Source organism: Halichoerus grypus, chromosome 4, assembly GCF_964656455.1.
Source record: "Halichoerus grypus chromosome 4, mHalGry1.hap1.1, whole genome shotgun sequence".
Lineage (NCBI taxonomy): Eukaryota > Metazoa > Chordata > Mammalia > Carnivora > Phocidae > Halichoerus > Halichoerus grypus.
Genome location: NC_135715.1, coordinates 12,194,225 through 12,209,216, shown reverse-complemented (window position 1 = coordinate 12,209,216; position 14,992 = coordinate 12,194,225). Strand labels below are relative to the sequence as shown.

Genomic DNA, 14,992 nt, shown 5'->3' with positions numbered 1-14,992 from the left:
ATTATCTGCATTTTTCAAGTTTTTAGAATGAATGTTACTTTTGTAATTAGAAAAGACGATGTAAAATAAATACTTCAACATTTAGTTCTAGCACTGTAATTCCAGTATAGTATGCAGTTGCTCTTGTTTTTTGCTTTACTAAGCAAAGAACTTAAAGAGTTTTCCTTAAAACTGGTTAACTGGGTTTTCCCTTGAAAACCTCCTTGTTTGGGGGCGCCTGGGTGGCTCAGTCGTTAAGCGTCTGCCTTCGGCTCAGGTCATGATCCCAGGGTCCTGGGATGGAGCCCCGCATCGGGCTCCCTGCTCAGCGGGAAGCCTGCTTCTCCCTCTCCCACTCCCCCTGCTTGTGTTCCCTCTCTTGCTGTCTCTCTCTGTCAAATAAATAAATAAAGTCTTTAAAAAAAGAAAAGAAAAGAAAAGAAAACCTCCTTGTTTACCTCATCATAAAACTCGGGGTTTTGGTGATGGTGTAAAACTGCAGCAAAGGCGCTTCTTGTGAACACTGGTCCACCAGGTCTGCCATAAATGCACTAAAGTTAAGAGTTAGCAAAGAAAGACACCAGTATTTAATTAACAGAGTCAGAAATTAAACTCAGATGTGTCAAGAGGCATTCCTACAGCATAAACTTATAACCACCTCTGATGGATTTCTTCTACCTAAGAGACCCCAGACCCCTAAGCCCCCTTACTCCTGGGTCCAACCCATCCTCCAGTCCATCTACCAGCACCACCTCCCTCCCCCAAGCACACACACCTGTCCTTGCTGTAACTAGACAGCACCTTGACCACAGTTTCCTTTCACACTTCCATGCCTGCGCTCATGCAATCCCTCTGTCTGAATGATCTTCCCTTCCATGTGCACCAAACTTCCATGCATCCATCCTTCCTCTGTGACCCCTCAGCATTTTTATATTAATTATTCAGTTTTGACAACAAACCATTTCTATGTGCCAGGAGTTTTTTCTCCATGACTACCTTTCCCACTAAGCCGTGAATTTCGTGAGGGCAAAAACTATTATTATATTCTTCTTTGCATCTTTGTCTCCTTCCCTTCTTGCAAAGTCATTTCCACATAGTTACAGTAAAGAATTTGGAGCCAGACTACCTGAGTTTGAATAGTGATTCCACTAATGGATTGCCCGAAGCAACTCACCAAGCAACCACCAACTTATTTAAATTCTGTGCATTAGTCTCATCTAAAAAATACTTAGGGGAATTAAAGGAGTTTAATACCTATAAGGCTCTAAGCTCAGAGACTGCACTATAGTAAGCATTCCATAAACATCACCAATAATTTATTACCTATTATTTCTATACTATGATAAACAACAAATATCAATCTATTTTTATTATTATTTCTGTTATCAATCTTACTAATAAAATTCTTAGCATCCACACGATGCCTGGCTCATAGTAAGACATGGTATGTTTACTGAATTGAACATACATAAGAAACCTTCATCCCTAAAGAGTATAACAAAACAGAAACAGTCAGTGAGGAGCAAGAACTCAATTACTCCATATTCTGTAAGGTTCAGCACATGTGGTTATATATTGTGATGTCACATATTTTTGTGTCTGTGTTGATTATAATGTGTTAAATTCCTTTAGTTGTGCAATATCACGCAGGTCCATTTTTAAAATGGAAAAATGCAAACATATATAAAAAACAAACCTTCAGAGGCTGAGAGTCTTCCTCATCTGAATCTTTGAATTCAATGCAAATAGCAATATTTCTGGCCTGCAGCAATATTTAAAGAAAAAAGAAATAGCAAATGAAACAAAAAGCCAGAATATGTATTTATTTTTTATCTTTTTATGTAAGTATTTATAAAAGAACATGAGAAGCCAAAACCCAAGAGAGTCTGATATCAAAACAAACCTCGATCTTTGTACTCACCTTGGCAAAAGACTTTTGACTGTCATATTTCAAGTACTTAGGATAAACATAAAGGTGATTGTTGTAGATGGTATAAGGCTGAGTGTGTTTGGGTATGCAGGGCACAAATTCCTCGACTTCAAATGTGATTGGAGTTTTACTACAGGTTTCAAATTGCTTCATGGGAATGTATGATGAATTGACATAATCTGGAAAATTAAAAACAAACAAATTGAAGTAAAAGTCAAACAGAACTTTGTCTGGTTATTATAGAGAACTTATACTTACTAGGAAAGTCAGAGGAAACATTATCAATTGTAATGTCTAGATTGCCCAAAATCACTGGGAGCTTTGCCATCTTCTCAGGCCTAGGAACAGAAGAAGAGAAAAATCACACGTTTATAAGTTAGGTTAGCTCTAAAACCTAAATTCCAGAGCAGCACTTCCCAGAGAAATATAATGTGAGCCACAAAAGTAATTTTAAACCTTCTAGAAGCCACACTTTAAAAGGTAAAAAGAAACAGGTAAAATTAGTTTTAAGAATATATTTTATTTAACCCAATATATCCCGAAAGTTCTTATTTCAATATGTAATCAGTATAAAAAGTTATTCTAATTCTCTGAATCCAGATGTATTTTACACTTATAGCTCATCTCAGTTCGGACTTGCTGTATTCCTCGTGTTCAGTAGTCACCTGTGGCCAGTGGCTCCCGTGTTAGACTGCACAAATCTAGGTAAGAATATCAGCAAGATGGTATAGCTACCGTTTTCGTGAACCACTCCATCCTCACCCCCATTCTTGGCTCGAGTCATGAAAATACAGAGCTAGAAGCCATCTTAGGCTACCGTGTCTAGTGAAATGCTGGACACAAAGTAGGTATGCAGTGAAATGGCTGATTTGTATTTGGTCTAACTCAGTCCGAGAATCTCCTCTGTGACGTTCCCAGCGAGAACTGCTACCACATCACCCCCTCCTAGCTGGAGGGAAACTTTCAACATAGCCACTTTGACACCCAGATCGCTCTTCCTCACTTTGCCTCTCTGGAACTTCCACTCACCAAGCGCCCTGGTTACACTTCGTTGTGTAACACCTTTCAACCATCTACAAACAGCAACCACATCTTGCTGAAGTCCACCATTTTCAGTGTTTTTGGACCTTCCTCCAATGCCATTTCCCCCTAGAAGAACGTCCCATTTATGTCAGGCACCCAAACTGCATACAACAGGCCCAGAAAGGTCTGACCAGGTGGGGATCGAGCAGCTACCTGGTTTTGAACAATATACACTTCTACTAATGTAGCCAAATACTATTATTTTGTGGTAGTCACACCACCCTAGTGATGTACATCTTTTTCTATATGCTTTACTACCATACCATCTCTCTCCATCCTGTATTCATAAAATTATGTTTTTTGGAACTCAGAACAGGATTTGATTTTGCCTTGAGGAAATCTCACTCTTTTACATTTGAGCCATTTCTAGTTGATCAAAGCCTCCTAAGTCCAGATTCTAACATCTAATGTATTAGGTATTCCTAATAGTTTGATGTCATGAAGGCATTTCATCAGCATGTTATATTCTCAAAAAAGTCACTGATGATGATACTGCACAGAATACAGCCAAGAATAGGTTCCTTCTCAAGCCTCTAAAGGCCCATCGGCAGCCTGATAGTAGCCCCTGCATCACCGGTCCTGGCGTCTGGTTACTCCAGCAGTCGAACAACTGTCCACTCATGCATACTACACTTCTCTGACTTGTTCACAGGACATTAGAATATATACTTGTCAGAGGCTTTCCATTCCTCTGTGGTACCAGTTTAGAAACCCAATTAAAAAAAGAAAAGCAGAAATGTAGTTAGGATGACTAGTTCAACATGATACGACTTATTCCTAGAAAACAGAATGCTGCCTCATGGTTCTTCATAAGCCACCTGTTTAATAATGTCTTTTAAAACACTGCCAAAAAACATCAAAGCTCTTTGGCCTACAGATTCTGCATTTGGTTTTATTCCTATTTTTGGAAAGTTCCTATCCTAGCTCCTGTTACCTGTTAAGCAGCCTCACAGGTAACATGTCAGTCTATTCTGGGGTATTGTTCACCTGCATCAGGACTTCCTAACAGTCCTAAATTTTTTTTTTTTTATGGTTTATTTATTTTATTTTAGAGAGGAGAGAGCATGCACACAAGCAGAGGGGCAGAGAGAGACGGAGAGAGAATCTCAAGCGGACTCCCCGCTGAGCACAGAGCCTGACGCGGGGCTCAATCTCACAATGCTGAGACTGCGCCAAAACCAAGAGCTGAATGCTTAACAGACCGCACCGCCCAGGCGCCCCAACAGTCTTAAATTCTTGTCCTTACAAGACCATGCTGAGCACATTCATCTTTGCCCACGGCCAGCTCCAACTTCCAGCGTTTCTCCTAGCGTTTCTCTCCTTTCCACCTGTCTTTTGTTTATATCTGAGTTTAAATGAGCAATTCCTTGAAATCCTGAGAGAGATCACTATCAGGAAGGCAAGTCCACAACTTTCCACATATTCTGCCTTCAGTTAAAAAGATCTCTGCCCAAAAGATGTCCAGTGACAGCCCAGCATCACCCCTACCCCTTGTCCCTGTGCCCACTGTGTGATTTGTTCAAAAACACGATATTCTTTGCTACTAGCAGGAAGACTGTGCCTTTGACAATCACTTCCTGGGAGCTGTCGCTGGTCTCCCGCATACTGCGTGCTCCCCAGATGATATACTGTCGGAGTCTCTCTCAGCTTCACACAAAGCTCTTCAGGGACATCAACCCTTAGATCCATGGGTTTCTATGCAGCTATAAATTTTCCTGACATATAGTGCCTTGCTCTGCCTCTTCATCCAAACAAGTCAACACTGCCAACATACCACAAAATACTGCATCCCACAAATCTTAGAGACACCTATGACATTGCATCTGCCTCCTCGAGTCAGGAGTATTCTGTTTATTACAAAGAATACTTCCAAATATAAGTACTCAAGAGCGCTGTATTTCACCCCTTCCCAGTTACTTCTACCCATAAACGAGTAGGTACCTCCTTCACCACTTTTTCTATTACTCTGACATCATCCTCATATGAACTTTTGATAACTGGATTTCTAAGCAACAAATTTTAATTAAACAATCTTCATTGGAACTCTTTGTATAATGTGTTATTTACTTCTGTGTCTAACTATACTTATTTCTCATTTGGTTTCTTCCCTCTGCTGAGAGCTTTTACTTCTGGCTGCTATTTCTATAGAAGCATTATGTCCATGAATTTCCAAGAAAGCACAGATCTGAGCTTAGTTCCATACCACACAGCACATGGGCTTTGTGGAAGCTTAGTTTTTTAAATATAATCTTAAACTTACTTCAAAAGTTTAGGGGTTTTATCGAACTTGGCTTATCAGACATTAAAACCTCACAAACAACAAAAATTCTGCCTTTTTTATACGCATTTGCAAAGTGATGGAAGGTGTGTGTGTGTGTTACACAAAGCGAATTCTCTTATGACTGGGATTAGGTTGTTGTTGTTGTTTTTTAATCTGTTAAGCATATATATTCCATGCAAAATTTAAAATACTTGAGCATGAAAACCCATCCTAAAACTTCATTAAATAAATGTATAAAGTAGACACATGTAGGGTGTCTGGAATTTGGGAACTGCTTTTGTATACATACAAACCTAGGAATGAGGCTCAAACTCTCGCTCTTAGGAAAAGGAAAGGTTTTCTCTTCCCATTGCCCATACAACTGCTCAACAATCCCCAGAGGCAGGGGGAGTATCACAAACCAGCAGTCATCCCGCCAACAGACTGGGTGTCCTCACCTCCGTGTTTCCGCAGCCCGGTCCCCCCCTTCTCTACTGTCTGTCCTGACCCATTAAAGTGATTAACTGGCAATACAGGCATGCCTGGGTCTGTTGGCAGTGAGTTTAATCTCCTAACTGTATTTTTGTAAAAGGAAATAGTCCCTAAAAGCTTTGGAGTCACTTAAAAAATGTTTGTGATTGAAAGAAATTTGAGATGTTTTTGTTTAAACGAAATCACTGAATTGATGTCTATGAGAAATTTCAGTTACCATTTACCAAGTGCTTATGGTGATACAACACGCACTCAACTGAGCACCCAGACAGAACACAAACACGGTATGATTCCCGTCCTCAACAAGACATATGTAAGAACCACTTTCATACAGTGTGTGCAAACCTCCACGGGAAGGCCAGTGTCTAGTGTACTGAGAAGGAAGGGGTCAAGATGAGTCTTCTCGGTGAGAGAAATCACTCTGACATGCATTTTCCTTTACTCCTCACCACAGTTATAGGATTACAAGGGCCATTAGGGTTCCCCCTTAAAAAGAAGAGGAGACTCAAGCAGAGGAGCTGCACAACCTGCCCCAGGTCTCCCAACATGGACGTGAGTTACAGACTGGACTCTGAAAGAGGAGTAGGGGTCCCTCAGAGTGCCAAAGCAGAAGAGGACACGATTTAGGCAGAGGGCAAAGCGTGGTGGGGTGAAAGTACCCAATGGCTTAAGAGAAAGGCAAGAAGCCCCACCCAGCTTGAGTGCAGTGTAACCAACGGGAAACGAGGATAAGAATGTCAAACTTGGGCACAAAGAACACAGAGGTACAAATAAACACATATACGTAAGTCTCATGCACAAACCCTAATAATATTATTAACTAAACTACCCAGTATGGTAGCATTAACAAAGGTTTATATTTAGGCAGCTCTTCCTGCCCACAGTCCTGTCTCCATGCTTTAATAAAAACACCTTTTTGCACCGGAAAAAAAAAAAAAAAAAGGTTTACATTTAAAAGGGAATGTCTATTTTTATACTTTACCTTCATGCTTTCAGATTTCCTGCAGAATTTAGAAAAGACACCATCATGAGCAAATCAAGTATAAAATACCAAGTGTTTCTTCTTAGATAAATATTTCTGGAAGCATGTATGTCAGCAATACCATCTACCTGACAGAACTGTTTTCTTACTAAATCTTGGAACACGTCCCCTGGTAGTTACTGCGAGGGAAAGGGAGAAGTGGCTTATGCGATTTGGCAGCTGTTTTCTAGACTGGGGCAGCTTGAGAAAATTTTTCCCATCCATTACGAAATGACATTTTGAGACAATCATGGGAGCAGAAGCAATAGCTTTGCTCTGCCCAGGCCAGTGACACAGGATTATTCTCTGTAAAAAATAAATAAATAGACAGATAGATAGATAGATAGATAGATAAGAGATAGATAGATAGATAGAGATAGATATAGATAGATAGATAGATAGATAGATAGAGATAGAGATAGATAGATAGATAGATAGATAGATAGATAGATAGATAGATAGATAGAAAGAAAAGAAAAAGAGCAATGCTAAGGTTAGAAAGGAAAAAGGAAAAAGGAAACCTCCAGTTCCCTAATTCCACTGTGGCGAGCACAGGGAGTGGACATGGGCATTTCTCTGGATTCTTGCTGAGAAGGAAAGACAAAGCTTCCCCAATAACAGCTGCACCTTCTGATGCTGACAGCATCACATCCCTATTTGCAGGTTTCCGCATCTCTCACTGGCCCTTGGGAGCACGCTCCTCCCACAAGATCCTTCCTCCTGAGCACACCCATGAAGGCCCGGCGTGCGGGGAGAACGCTGCTGGGCTCTGAGCCAGGGAAGGTCTGTGCTTTTTGCTGCCTGGCCATGGCCTCTTGGCTCAGATAATTTTTTCATTAACGAACCTGTAGAGTCCTACCCTTCGGCCTGCACTGAGGAACGGAACTGTGAGCTGGGCTACCACCAAAGCACCACCATTGGCCGGGGTAGTCTCAAGCTAGTCAGTGTAGGACGTAACTTCTGATAGGGCTTCCAAACTCCATCACACATAAAGAACTCCATTGTTTGTCAGAATATAAAAGTAAATGTTAAAAAAAAAAGAAAGTCCTTGGGGCGCCTGGGTGGCTCAGTCGTTAAGCATCTGCCTTCAGCTCAGGTCATGATCCCAGGGTCCTGGGATCGAGCCCCGCATCAGGCTCCCTGCTCCGTGGGAAGCCTGCTTCTCCCTCTCCCACTCCCCCTGCTTGTGTTCCCTCTCTCGCTGTGTGTGTCTCCCTCTGTCAAATAAATAAATAAAATCTTTAAAAAAAAATCCACGTAAAATCATTGAAAGCTATAAAGTAGAAGTGAAAAGCCATCTATACACCCATCCCTCAGAGGCAACCATGACCACCATTTTGGTGTATATCCCATATGACGATTTCATGCCTATCTTTCCATCTGGTTAGCTATTTGCCTATCCATTTCTTCATTTACACACAAAAGGCAATATATAAAATACTTCCTTCTCAAAAATGAGGTGACATAGATACACTTTCTCCTCCTGAATAAGATAGTATGTACACCTTCTTAAGTGATTACATTTGGACCCACATCATGATTATTAAGAACTGTATGGTAGTCTAGTGCAAGAAAACTGTAATCTATTTAACTAAAGGTGACTGGAGTTTTCAAAAAACGAAATAAAGTAAAATGACTTTATTCTACAAGCAAAGGGGAAACATGATAATAGTTACTGTATGATGACATTATATATGATAATACTCACTATTAGTAAGTAAACGTTTTTAAGAGATGCTAATTACAGCTCTATTTAGAATTCTGAAAAATCAGGGGGAGAGAAGTAAGAACAAGGCAAAAATGAACCTTTAACAACCAGTCCTGAGTTCTAAGCAAAGTGACACTGTTACTTTGAAATGTGTTTTTTTGTTTCTTGTTTTTCCAAAATAAAAAACTAAGACTGTAAAGCTCCTATGGTACAGAATAACTAGACGCTGGCTCTTGGCCATTCTTTTCATTTCATTATTTTTTAATACCCTCAATTCTTTCTCATTCCCAAAATTTTCCCAGAGAATGTCTAAAACCATGTCCCTAGCAAAGGAAATCAGTTTTCTAAGTTTCAAAGTGAACTCATTATGATGGAACACCAAATAGGAACACCTATCACACAGTGATAGGAGAAGATTCTCAGCCAGGCTGCTCCGGCCACTGCTTGCCCTCTCTTCACCGCCTTGCTGTGGGCCGAATGGTGTCTCCAAATACACGTGCTAAAGTCCTAACCCCTGGTACCTATGAATGTCTCCTTATTTGGAAATAGGGTCTTTACAGATGTAATCAACAGAAGATGAGGTCACTGGAGTTGGCCCTAATCCAGTATGACACGTTTCTTTATAAGAAGGACTTGCACCAGAGACGCACGGGAAGGCAGCCACGTGAAGCCAGAGGCAGTCACTGGAACAATGCTGCCACAAGCTGAGGAACACCTGGGGTCATCAGAGCTGAAAGAAGCAAGGAACGATCCTCCCCCAGAGATTTTGGAGCAAGTGCGGCCCTGCAATGTCTTGGTTTTGGACTTCTAGCCTCCAGAATTGCGAGGGAATACATTTCCATGGGTTTAAGCCACCCAGTCTGTGGCACTTTGTTTTGGCAGCTCTAGGAAACTCATACACTCATGAATATAGGTAATGCATTCGAAACAGTGCTTGTAAACAGCAAGCACTATATAAGTTATTGTCCTTCCCTTCCATCACTCATTCAATTAATGGTACCTGAGTCACTCCATTGTACCACCCACCGCTCTCTCCTTCCACCCTTCACCCAATCGGGAACACTGCATACCCTGATGTGACCCCAATTAGTCCCCTTCTCTCACTGCCACTTGCACTGGCTTTGCTGAGTCCTTTCCCATCTCTTGCCAAAGGTCCCTCAACTGTCTCCTTCCTCCCTATGCTCATCTCTACTCTCACTCCACCCTCCACAGCACCACCAAAAACATCATTTAAAGAATTCAAATTAACCAGGACACTCTTCAATTTTAAACCTTTTCTTCCTTCCCAAGGACATGAGGTAAAGTTCCATGCTTACCCAACAGGCCCTTTGACATTTGAATGAAGCCTACTGCCCCCCTCCCCACCAAACACCTTCTGTTTCTCAGGTGTGCAAATAATAAGTAAGGCTTTGAGACTCACTTCCGGAAGTCTGCCAGTAACTTGAGCATGTCATCATTGGAGAGCTTATTGCTGTCTTGCCTGTAGAGAGCAGAGAATCTGGCATTTTTGTCAAGGTTTCCGGATGCATCCTTAAACAACGTCCTAAAATAGCCAAACAACAATTCTAAACTGAGTTTCCAAAAGACCAAAATAAATCCACAACTTAACTTTGGTTTCCATGTGAAGAGTAATTTATTCAATTGGCTGTAGCTAACAGAAATTTCATTATCTAAAAACATGGAAGACATTTATGAGGATGAACACAACTAACTCAATTTACATAGAAAACATTTCCAGCAAATGGCTCATGCTTAGGAAACAACATACACAGTCAGAAGCAGAGCTCACAATTAAGGATGACCTGCAGGCACCTCGCTCCCCACCCAGCCCACCCACCCCCCACCCACCCCCCGCCTCACCCCCGGGCTGCTGCCCAAGCTGAACTCAGGACATGTGGCTGGAACCTGGGATGCCGGGCCTCGCACAGCTCTCCTCCAGCCAGCATCGTTCCTCTCTGTGACTCTACTAAGTGATTATTCAGATAGGGCGTGCTTTCTTATTTTTCAGTTTTACACATTTAAATCCTCTTTGTCTCTGGACAATAAACAGAATAGATCTATCTATATACCTACCTATCTCCATATATCCATATCTATATCAAACATATGGAAGATGTCCTTACCTTGCTGCCCACGCAAATGGCATTCTGTACTGTCCTAATCTTTGGCATGCCTGCTTGGCATTCTTCAGCACTTTCTGAGCAACCTTGAAGACATCAGAATTAAGCCATGAGATGCTGCATCCCACTGACAGAGTTGTGGTCTAAAGAGCCATCATCCCATGGTCATTAAACAAGCTCTTATCATAGTACCAGATACATGGAAAAGCACTGGTTACTATAATGAATATGGCTGGATTTACACGAGGTACAGAGTATTCTGTTTAATGCAACTGCTAGCAGTGATTTTCAAAGAATATAGAATGAGGACTGTTTCTAAAATGTTATGTCTTTTCTAAAATGTTGTTTTTACGGGCCACAAGCATACCATCTCATAGGCTTTCATAGTTCTTTATGACTATGGCTACTTATTAGTCCATCTGGTTAACAATTGCTAATACTTGGTATTCCCACCAAAATATATCACATTACCTAAAGTTTAAATGAGAACTCTAATGATAATACTAAACTTGCATAGCTCCCACTGTGCATCGGCCTGTGCAAATTCCCACAATTTGGGGAATAGATATTCATTATTTAAGACATTATAGGTGCTGACTTAAGTGAGGCCAGAGTTTTTAATTGCTATATTCTCAGTTTCTAAGTGTAAATTACTGCTATTTTCACTTCTTAATGATCAATTTTCATTCGTTGTGGGTTGACTTATTAACCCTATAGTGCACAGTTAAGCAGATTCGCTTTGGCCTAAGATGCACGCATGGCAGGTCTATGAATCAACTCCACCCCTACTGCTCAAGCAGATGACCATTTCCCCAAATTTGCTGGTATTGGGATAAGGCACTGCTACCAATGCAAAGTCTGATTCAGTCAGAGCGGTATGCTCGAGGGCCTTTTATAGTACTTACGCACATGACAGTCAAACCAATTTTGGGAATCGTGATTTAGAGCCTGTGAATCGAGGTGGGCACTAGAGAGCTGCAGCCTCAGCATCACCGGGGAGCGTGCCAGGAATGCAGAGTCTCAGGCCCCGCCACAGACCTTCCAGGTCAGAACCTGCATTCTGTGCAGACCTCTGGTGATCTGTGTGCACCAGCTCTGAGAAGGGCTCATCGAGAAGACTCGTAAGTAGAATAGAGCGGTTTGTCTCTAAGTCAAACTGAAACCAGCTGTGTGACTCCAGGCCATTAAACCTCTCTGGGATCCACTTTCCCCACCTTAAAACTGAAAGGCATGAACCATAGAACTTTTCATTATCCCTTCCAGTTGCCTAAAGTTATGATTCTACAACAACTGTGTTGTGGGAATTGCTGCCCTTGAGAGTGAATTAGAAACATGTCTTGATTGAAACATGTCAGCAGCTCATTCAGCCCCTCCCTTTCTTCTTCCAGTTGGGCATGCTCTTGTGGGGATTTGGGGTACACAGTCATAGGGTAAAATGGCCTACCTTCCTGGAGGGCTGATTTTACTCAAACGTTTTCAGATAGAAACTATTACTTTTAGGTCCTAACAATAATGACTATGCTGTGGAGTCAAATGTAATGTTTGCATAAAATTTAAAGCTAAAACACAGGCTTCAAATAAGTTTCACTGTTCCCTGCAGCAAATAGGGTCTGAGCTCACAGACTTACTGAGGGTGCAAATGGAACATAAGCTATGCAAAAGACTGAAAAACTCATTTTTGCCCTCTAGGGTATTCTTCCCTTCCCTCCCTCCCCCTTCTCTTCCTTCTCTCCTTCCCTCCCTCCTTTCTTTCCTTCCTTCTTTCCCTCCCCCCTCCTTTCTTTCATTCTTTTTCTTTCTTCTTCTTTTTTAATCTATTCATGGCAGACACCTACAGAGACTTTTCATAAAAGTTTCCTCCTCCAAGACAAAATTCACTCTAAATTATGTTCTAGACCATCTTGGAAAACAGTAAGAAATAATTTTGATATACATTAGAAAATCATTCCTCAGTAATACCTCTGCCAAAACTTCTATTCTGATATAAAACTGTTGATATAAAATGGATATAAAATCTATTCTGATATAAAATGTTAATCTCTGCCTTAATACTTTGGAGGTGTGAATGCATGGAATAATGTACACATGGCTGAGCTTCCCATTCCATAAGTAAAGAAGGAAGAGCAGACTTGCACAGATGCTCGACGGACACTGGGAGGTGTGGAGTAGAGCATCAAGTATAGCCCAAAGTGAAATGTGATTCTGCACCAACATGAGCTGCCAAATTTCAAACCATGCATGTGGCAGGCAGAAAAACAAAGATGGTGCACTTAGGCCCTGAAAATGACTTACATACATAGGGAGGGAGAGCTTACTTGGGCCTTCATTGGTTATTAATCAAAACACCGTGGAGCTAAAAGAGCTTCTCATCCAAGGTTTTACAAACTTAATTTAAAAAATAAAATAGCTTCTCTCCAGGGACCAAACTTTACTCAGCTTTTATCAGCCAGAAAGGCATACTGTTGGAAGCAGTGCACCTGGGTAAATGGGCTTTCCCTGCTGAGGGTGATAAATGATAACGATGTCCTGTGCATGTCAGTGATTTGCAGCGTCCCCAGCAATGTCTCGTACATGATCCTGTGGTCTCAGCACTGTTCCTGAGAGGAGGTGGGGCAGGTGGCAATATCATCCTTCAACTACAGATGGGTCACCGGAGCTCAGAGAGGTAACATGACTTCTCCAAAGTAGCCAGGCTCATTAGCACTGGTTAGACCAGTACCCAGGTCTCTGACTCCTACAACCTGTTCTTTAACAACTGCCCTCCATCCTGGGGACACACCTGTGGTGTATGGGCAGCCACAGACAGGAAGAGGGGAAGCTCTGAATTTGCTTGATAAATGTCCCTTAGAGCCTGGGGAGTGTCCCCTCCTGCTGCTGACCAGTCCTTGTCAATGTAGCAGGGTCATCTCTCAGATGACCACTTATAAAAAATACTGTAAAACTGGCCCAGACGGCACTCAAAAGCTCACTCTACCAGGTAGCTTGATGTGCTAGAAGGTGACAGGCAAGTGCCTTTGGTCACAATAGCTATGGGACACTGAGCAGGTAACTAAACCTTAGTAAACCCCAGTTTTCCAATGCCTGAAAGGAGGTCTTGGACTAGATAACCTCTAATATTCAAGTCTGTGTGTGTCCACAACAAGGCACTCCCCAACTAATGAACATACACCAAAGTAACAAAAATACACCAAACACACATCTTATATGTCTCCCTTCCCTTTTTTTACCTGAGTCACACCACTTCTGCCACCATAACCTGCCCTGTGTGACCAAACAGGGGACCTGAAGCACTGACCTTACTAGCCAGACCACCTGAGCCCAGACCATCCCCCAGTCTCCAGCCTCACATTTCAGTGTAAATGGACCCAAAGGGAATTCCAGAATCCCAGAGACACATCAATGAGCGGAATGAACTCTATTTGAATATAATATATGTACTTTTTAATGACAGAAAATCTACTGTTACGCTGGTAATTCCAGCTTTGCCAATTACTTTAGGATATTAGGATCGTCTGGATAAGTGAAGCATTTTATATACATATGGGACTACTTTTCATTGAAAACTGGACACATCAGGTTAAGTATAAGAGTAAATCTATGTAAAGTAGTGCACATCATTTAGAGTATATATAGGGCCTAACTTTGATTTCTTTAAGCATTTCTATTTTGACAGAGAGCCCTCTTTTCTAATTGCTGTTTATCATCACAAAGCGTAAAAGTCACCCATACCTTAGAAGAGTCTGAACTTTTCATGTATGGCTCAGCACCGTGTGTGATGCTCCCCTGAAGCACTTTTTCAATTCTAGCCACAAGGAATATATCAGGATGAGGACACGTGACTGAAAATATTCCCTAGGGAACAAACGATTTTCTTTAGTGAGTAAAATGCACAGCCACGTTAAACAAATCCCCTGAACATTAAACCTGCTAAAGCAGCAAAGACTGCTGAAACAGAGGCACCCAGTGCTTCATCACTAGGTCATCATCTGATCAAAGAGGCAATCTGGCGGGGCGCCTGGGTAGCTCAGTTGGTTAAGTGTCTGTCTTGGGCTCAGGTCATGATCCCAGGGTCGAGCCCTGCATCGGGCTCCCTGCTGAGAGGGGGGCCTGCTTCTCCCTCTCCCTCTGCCTGCCGCTCCCCTTGCTTGTGCTCTCCCTCTCTCTCTGTCACATAAATAAATAAAATTTTTTTTAAAAAAAGGCAATTTGGTGGGGGGGGGGACAAGCAGAAAGTTTAGTGTATGTGCTGCTGAAGCGAGCACTAGCAGAAAGTTTAGAAAAAAAGAAATGAGAAGTCAAATACCATTTCTTCTTCTCTCAGCTTGCTTTTACTGCCTAATTATAGATGCTGTCAATATACTCAACAGTCTCATTCCACCCAGGTGTGCATTACAAAGTC

The 14,992-nt window shown here is 41.7% G+C and overlaps 1 protein-coding gene across 27 annotated transcripts in view; it reads right to left on the bottom strand.

Moving 5' to 3' along the window:
* DOCK9 (dedicator of cytokinesis 9) overlaps window positions 1-14,992 on the bottom strand; it is a 327,271-nt gene that overhangs the window by 130,243 nt on the left and 182,036 nt on the right. For all 27 annotated transcript variants that reach the window (XR_013446892.1, XM_078070150.1, XM_078070157.1 and 24 more), the window contains exons 13-19: window positions 14,323-14,445; window positions 10,597-10,679; window positions 9,894-10,016; window positions 2,168-2,247; window positions 1,901-2,088; window positions 1,676-1,741; window positions 438-530 (exon numbers count right to left, since the gene is read on the bottom strand). Coding sequence is in view for 26 of the 27 variants with exons in the window: in XM_078070150.1 (XP_077926276.1) it covers window positions 438-530; window positions 1,676-1,741; window positions 1,901-2,088; window positions 2,168-2,247; window positions 9,894-10,016; window positions 10,597-10,679; window positions 14,323-14,445 (756 nt within the window). In the remaining variant the exon portion in view is untranslated. The remainder of the gene's footprint in view (window positions 1-437; window positions 531-1,675; window positions 1,742-1,900; window positions 2,089-2,167; window positions 2,248-9,893; window positions 10,017-10,596; window positions 10,680-14,322; window positions 14,446-14,992) is intronic.